We start from the raw sequence: 7,659 nt of genomic DNA on the forward strand, positions 1-7,659 counted from the left end.
GAAGAAGTGTACTTGATATTTTCTTCCATTCACAGTTACATTCTTTATTCATTAGCATTCATGATAGAAGGACCAGAAGTACAGCTTTGCAGATTTCCTGAAAGACAGTGGGTTAAAATAAGAGCGATTAACGTACTTTATTTTCACTTTGAAGTTCAAGGTAGCTTTGTATTTCCTCTTAAATTATTTAAGTAGGCCTAGGTACTTTTTCTCAGCCCATGCTGCTAGGGGAATCTGTTAAGGAATAAAACTTATTTGTAAACTGTCATCTTGATATATTTTTGCTAATTTGATCATTCATTCATGAAATCTTGATAAGAAAAAAGCTGGCTTAGCGTTCTAAATCAAGAGCATTTCAGTCATTTTTTTTTTTTAAGCCTTGACAGTATATAGAATGAAGATCAGAGAGAACATTTCATATCTGCAATGAAGTTGTCTCCACAAGTAGCAGCTGCCACCTGCACATCTGTTCAGAAGTGCTTATTTTGGTCTCACTGCAACCTTTAAGCTGTTACTTTTGAGAGTACTAACAGCATTTGTTTTTGTCATAGTGATTTAGAAATGGAATGAAATTGTGGGGATGTTTTGTTTAAGTGACTGGATTTTTTGTCAGGAAAAACAAGTTATGAGAAACATCTGTTTATCAGATGTTGATACTTCATTGCTAAAAAATGTTAGGCATCTCTCCCTTACATCCTTCTTTGGTAGTCCCCATCTGGACAACATCCAAAAACAGGGAAAGTTGAGCTTCATGAGACAAACAGTGCTGGAAGACCCACACTATGTAAACTCTGATTAAATTGCAAATACAAGAGACAGTCATCAGCTTCCAGTTACCTACAGCCTGGATAACTCAGGCTTTATTCCAATATTCCATGGTTCCAGTATGTTTCTAGTAGAATATATGCTGTTCATGTGAAGACCAACTCCTGATATAAGCACCTCTGCCCTCGGTAAAAATCTGTTTACAGATTTTTGGAAAATGTTACTCATTTATTAAGAAGATTATTCATGTTTCATTTGCATATGTATCCTAGCTTTCTTTTATCCAGTTTATCCTTCCCTTCCTCACTCTATTCCAGAGAGATTAGAATTAATAAAAAAGCCATACCTGTTTTCTTGAGTGACTCCTGGATATACATGTGCATGAATTCGATGCCAAACATTTCCTGTTGCTCCTCTTCTTCTGTATTCTTGCATGGAGGGAGTGTTACCTCTAACTCCAGTGGGTTATCTCTGAAGTTGACAAATCTGACAATTCACCAGAAAAGGTTACTCTTGCAATAGGTTTTGTCCAGAGAGAACAACTCTTTTTTGAAACTGAATTAAGATTCCTCAAACAGTATTTTGAGCAAAATAAAATAAGTCTTTTCTTTTACTAAACTCACCACTATATTAGTAGCATGAAGTAAACTAAGCTCAGAAGATGCCTTATAGTAATAGTAGCTTATTGTGGTGGGAGAAAACATTGCAGTCCTCATAATTTTGTCTTTAGGTTTTAAGCCTTATTATATCACAAGCAGATGAGCGGATAAGAACTAGAGTGCAAATGCCTGCATCTTCCCAGCTTTGCAAGGTAATAGCTAGCCCTGTCTCCTGTTCTTCATTCATCCCTGGGCCTATGGTTGTATATACTTGTTTAAAGAGGTGCTGCTTCTTTCAAAACATCTGAAAACAGGAATTGTCTTACTGGGTTAGATGTGATTTATTTAGACTAGCATTCTTTCTCTAAAATGGCCAGCATCCAGTAATTCAAGTGAAAATGCAAACAACAGGAAAGTTTCTGTCACAATATACAAAATAATATTTCCAATTCTACCAATTAAAAATTTACATTCATTCTTTTTTATTTTTCAAATCAAGTACAGGAGAGTTTCATCCTTATACCTAATCCTTTTTGTTTAATCCCGAATGCTTGACTTCTCATTGCCAAAGTTCTACTTTTTTGTCATTTTTATGCTTGTCACATATTTTTCCTCCTAGCTCTTGGCTTTAGAGAGTGATACAAAAGGCCAGTTAGAAGTGGGCATTTGGACTTTTTGAAAATGAGAAAATGTATTACAGTCTCCTTTTTCATTTGGGACTGTAACTATCATAGCTTACTTCTTTAAATGAGTTGTGCTACACAAAGCTTTCTTGACCAGATCCCCAACTGTTGTGAATCTGTGTAATTACGCTGATTTATATGGTACTGTGTCCATCTGTACAACTGTGGACATGTCTTCTCTTTTCCACTTCCTTAGTATCATTCTATGATATACAACTCAAGGGAGGCTTTAAAACTTATCTTCTAGTATTTTTATTTATAATTTCTGTTGATTTTTCTTACCTCAGATTTGTCATGTCCTTCATACAAGTTGGAATATCCTTAAGTTTGTTGTTGCTAAGAACAAGAGTACTAAGATTTTTCATATTGCTAATAGTTTCTGGCAAAGAGTTTATCTCATTCCTTTGGAGCCATAAAGTGTGGAGATTTTCCATTCTGTAAAATAGGTATTTGCACAATCAATTCAAGATTTAGAAAATTAATCTTATCAATCATTAATATAAAGTAATTGATTAATTTTTACAGCCACATAAAGGACTGTCATAAAGAATACAACAATACTCAAAGGAAACCCCATATCCATGATGATCACCTAACCTTTGGTTGAAAATGTCATTGGCAAGAAATACTTGATAGTCGATACTGAATTTATTGTTTGTTGTTTATTGAATGGATTATTTCAGCTCGTCCAAAATATCACATTAGAGCTGATAACTCTTAAGTAAGTTTGTAGTGAGGTTAACATTAAAATAATCTTTTTAAGTAGGATTTAATAATTAGAATTTCAATGCAGTGGAATTGAAACTGTGAGCTTTAATCCTCATTTACCTGTCAATTGCATCAGGAAGCTCCTGGAGTTTATTTCCCCCCATATCTAACCATTCTAGATTTGGCATATTGAGAAGAGCTGAAGGGATGGTAGTAAACTGATTCATGCACAAATCTATGTGTGAAAGCTTCTTCAAATCACTGAGCTGAAAAGAAAGGGAGATTTAATGCAAGTTTGTATAGCTGTTCCATTACACCAGTGCTGTAATAATGTTGACTGAAAAAAAAGAAACCATTTAAAAACACTACAACATATTCCAGAGTTAATAAACACAGAATAGTTTCTGAGTTACATTAGCTGATATTACCTAACAATTACAGTTCTCCCCTGAAAGGTAGGTAGGTTTGAAAATGATCAGGCAGAAGAACTTTATCTCCCACCTGGTAGTAAGTGCCCTTAACTGCTGAGAAGTTAAATGCCATGACTACAATACAGATATACCCCAAGCCTTGAGAAGAAAAGGAATTTTAAAGACACCACTGTCCTTAGTATTTCATACTCCATGCAATATGCCATTTTTCATTAGTCAAAATTTAGATTTTTATGGATCACATTGCATAGACTGTATCTTATCGAGTGAACCTAGACACCTTCCATGTCGTGAAGTCTATGACTATGGCAAGATATTCTAAAAATTAAACATAGCATCACTCAGTATTGCAACATCTAAGTCCTTTGATAAATCATGCCTGCAGGTGCTTTTACAATGTTCAAGTGATGCAAAGATGATTTATTGCAAATCTGGTCCAATGTCTAAACGCTGAATGCCACTCAAGTACACATAACCAAAGCTTCACGGTGTTCACTTCACCATAGTCTCAATAGGACAGAACTATGTATTTGCTATGACCTGTTAATTTAAAAGCTATTACTCTGCATTACACCATGTAACCTGTATCCACATAGATTTTATAAATTCTGGATTCTGATTAATACCATATATTTTCATTTGAAGATCTGTTGTTAGGTATCACTCTTTGGACTCACTTAATTTTGCAAGGCACTGATTGCTGTCATTATTGCCACTACGGTTTTTTTTAAATAGATTATAACAAGTAAATATGGTTACATACTTGTCATCTCTATCTAAGAGACTAATAGTTAGAGATGCAGGTCTCTTTCATGTTTGGGTCAGTCCAAATTAAAGCTCAATAGTAGGTGAGCAGTTGTTTTTATTCTCTCTTAATTGCTTTCAACAGCTCAGAACATTCATTCAACTCGGTGCAGAGGCAGTTGTATAAATCACACAAATGCTTTTCATAGCTAGCAGCTCTGGTAAAGATGCTTACAGTTGTGTCCTGGTACATGGTATGAATTTGTATTCTCAACTATAAAAGGAAACTTCTCTGCTAAGGTGTCAGATCCTCAGTGGGGTAAATCAGTGAAGACCTTCAGCCTAAACAAATTAACATCAAGTGTATCACTGTCCTGTATGCACCACCAAGTCATTTATCTGAACAAAATAAAGATTGTCTCCTTCAACTACTCAGGTATATGTATGTCCTTCTCATGTGGCTGCAGTTTGACTAGTCATATAAATATTGTTCACATATGTGTTTCTGTGGAGTAGTTGTGAAATCAGAATATCAAAGCAAATCTGAAAACATGGAGTGCAACACTTAATGATAATTGGGCTTGGATAAATTGAAAATATGCATTAAACAAAACAAAACAGTCTGTCAAAACCTGAGGAGGAAGATCACAGATACTCCTGTTGACAGCCAGTTCCAATTTTTCCAGACTGACACAGTTACTTATTTCCTTAGGAACAAACTTTATTCTATTGTAACTGAGAAGCAGCTCTTGGAGGCTAGTCAGCTGGCCTGCAGAGAGCACAAATGAGAAAGGATAAGTGTTCACGTTCATTGTACTGGCAATACATTACTTGTTTTGTGTTATCCTTATACTGTTATGCAAGTGCTCTGTGTTCTCACTAAAAAAAAAAAAAAAAAAAAAATTCACTGAAATTCAAATAGTAGGACTTAGGATTCTTTAGTACAGAACTGCACTCTAGCTGAGTGCTACAAAAAAACTCCAAAAACTCAAAAAAACCCCAACTTATGAACATAGGCTACTCATGCTGTGGACTGAGAAAATGAAGCATGTTTTTCAATATCACTTTTCTAGCTGCATTCTGTTGTCTAGTATCTGCTGTGCTTACAAGCTTTTTTCTCATGGGGAGCTTTCATAAAGATACATCTGCTCCATCTGCCCATTTTTAAAAATTTATAGGGAATCCATAGTTTTAAGATCTCTATCTCACTGACAGATTTAAATTGTCTGTTTGCTAACTACCCAATATGATTGTTAGACAGGCAAAGTGCACAAAAATGTCATGTTTGTGTAAGATTAATTTTCTTTGAAAAGCAGCTTAAAATAAAAGAAAGCACAGCTCACCGATTTCTTTAGGTATGCTTTCAATTGAGTTCCGGGACAGATCCAGAACAACAAGATTGTGAAATCTTCCAATGAACTGAGGAATTTTCTGCAAACCAGTTCTATGAAGCTGCCATTCCTGGAGATGGACTAGTTTCAATAAGCACGAAGGTAGTATCTGAGACAAGAAATATAAACCAGAAGAAATTCAGCTTAGTATACAACAAGAATACAGGCTTAGGTAGAAGTTTTATTTGAAACAGTAACAGTCTTATGACTAAAAAAAAGAGGAAAAAAAAAAAGAAAACTTTCCTTCTTCTTAAGCTATACTGTAACATCCTGAAATGAACATCATCAATGTGGGTCATTCTGACCACAGATTTAACCTACCCACTTTTTGCTCCCAGGATTTAGATACCTGCACTACTGTAACTGCTTAAAAAGCCTCAGGCTTGCTTGCTTTTGTTTGCTGCCTTTTTTTAAAACAAACCCAATATAACTGAAGATGAAACTGGTCTAAATAGCTTTTTGCATTTAAATGCTGATCTAAATTGTATTTCCTAATCTGTTAAGAAAAACAGTGAGTAGTTGAGAGCAGAAGAGCTGAGGGATAGTAAAACTACAGTGTCTGTATGCCTTGAGTTCTGAACAAGCAACACTGGCGTATGGACCACCAGAGTATTCTGGCTGTGGCTGTCACTCTCTCACTGGCCTCAACATGGTCTAATTCTCATCACTTCATAGGAACTGGCATCTGCATTTCTGTGTGGCTCAGAACAGACAGCTTCCACTCTGTCATTGATTCTACAGTTAGCTGCTTCTCCCCCATGCATTAGAAACAAGAATAGTATTCAGGGAATCTACTGGCTCATTTTCACTCTTAGAAAGTAAGCAGCAGAGAGAAATATTTTCATACACCTAAACACAGAGGGTTTTCACCTTGATACATTTCAGTAGTTCTGGTGTGTTAATGTTAAATGACAATTTATGTAATTAAACTCATAATTTGCAGTGTAAATAATTTCTAATGCAGAAAAGCCTTTTGGGCTATGTTCTTGCACAGTAGTGCTTAAAATTCAGGACTAAAAAAGTCAGCTTGCTTTTACACGCTCACAACAGTGTGTCTCAATTCATTGTTAGCAAAGCACACAGTAAGCACTTCAGGGATTAAAAATAGTACAACTGCGAGTGCAAAGTTGTAAATAGTAGTTTTCTAATACACCAGTCATTCAACCTAAGCAACATTCATTCCTATCAACACTACCTTCCATTCTTCTTCCTCTATCCTTAAAATTGCTCTTCCATCTTCATTAATGACTTTTTCTTTGAGCTTTGCTAAAGTGGCTCTTTCCTCCCAGACAAGTAGTAGCCTACAAGCGAAAGAAGATCTGTCAGTGGTGCAACCATGAATACAGGCAATAATTACTATCCATTGTATTTTCTGGAATAAAGAGACAGTAGCCTTTTTAGATGTCAAACTATTTATTATATCTGGATGCTAAGTATACTATCAATTTGAGTGAAGACTAGAACATAAAGTAAAGTTTGGCTGAGGTAATTTATAGGAATTCTATTTTACAGTTCTTCAAATTTACAGTCAGAAGGAAGACACAACTTCATTCACTTTCATCATGTTGCAGCAGGGCAACAGAAAGTCATGTGGAATTAAGTTCCAAAGCCATTAATTTTGAAGCAGTCTCCTAAAAAGAAAGCCTTCACTTCCACGAAGTGTAAGTGCAATCAAACAAGGTCAATCAGCTAGGGTTTCTTTCAGCTTGATTTCCAAAGGGGACTTGAATGAGCATTATGAAAGTTAGGCTAATTCTCTTTCTTCCTGCTTCTATTTTCCATTAGTAACTTTTGAATTTGTTATTCCATTTCAAACACATCTGACAAATTAGGAAGAGTTCCAAAAATAGAATGCTAAATCTCTTCACATTTCATGAAATTGCTGGCCAGATAGAAGACCAAGTGACCCTGTTAATGCCTCCATTGAGAAGAAAGCATAACAAATTAAATCTCCCTTGGTTAAAATATCCACACAGGAGAGGATTTTAATATCTGAATTTAGGGGCTTTAGTATATATGCTAATATTTTTATCGCAGAACACAATTCTTGGTTTGACCTGACCATATTGATACATTCTAACCAGTGGGAATTCTTCTGGAGTAACGACTGGAGAACTAGACTCTGGATGAGTTTGAAAAGACCAATTGTAGTCTTCTGAAATGTAACATATGGTCTAGCTTTTCACATACTTAAAAATCTACAGTTTACCTACCTTCCCGCAGACCTCTGTCTGAATTCCTTTTCTTTCTGTAATTCTTCATTTATCTTGTGTATTCTCACTTCCCAAAGTGTCTTCACAGCAGTGAATGTTCCAATGCAAACTGCAGTTTCAGTCAT

General features: G+C 35.4%; 1 protein-coding gene across 1 annotated transcript; it reads right to left on the bottom strand.

Annotated features, from left to right (window-relative positions):
* Positions 1 to 681: 681 nt before the first annotated feature.
* LRRC39 (leucine rich repeat containing 39) lies at positions 682 to 7,659 on the bottom strand. The gene is made up of 7 exons (XM_010563603.1): positions 7,547 to 7,659; positions 6,517 to 6,622; positions 5,274 to 5,430; positions 4,563 to 4,699; positions 2,876 to 3,021; positions 2,330 to 2,482; positions 682 to 1,251 (listed from the first exon to the last, which is right to left on the bottom strand). The coding sequence occupies exons 1-7, from the start codon at positions 7,657 to 7,659 to the stop codon at positions 1,074 to 1,076; spliced, it is 990 nt and encodes a 329-aa protein (XP_010561905.1). The 3' UTR covers positions 682 to 1,073.

This window comes from Haliaeetus leucocephalus, unplaced genomic scaffold (assembly GCF_000737465.1).
Source record: "Haliaeetus leucocephalus isolate CR32 unplaced genomic scaffold, Haliaeetus_leucocephalus-4.0 Scaffold172, whole genome shotgun sequence".
Classification (NCBI taxonomy): Eukaryota; Metazoa; Chordata; class Aves; order Accipitriformes; family Accipitridae; genus Haliaeetus; species Haliaeetus leucocephalus.

Coding starts and splice junctions, on each gene's coding strand:
- LRRC39 (XM_010563603.1), bottom strand. CDS start 7,659: ATGACTGAAACTGCAGTTTGCATTGGAACATTCACTGCTGTGAAGACA. Junction 3,022..4,562: donor TCTGTGATCTTCCTCCTCAG/GTTTTGACAGAC, acceptor CTTTCTTTTCAG/CTCAGTGATTTGAAGAAGCT. Junction 1,252..2,329: donor AAGGACATGACAAATCTGAG/GTAAGAAAAATC, acceptor GTGAATTGTCAG/ATTTGTCAACTTCAGAGATA.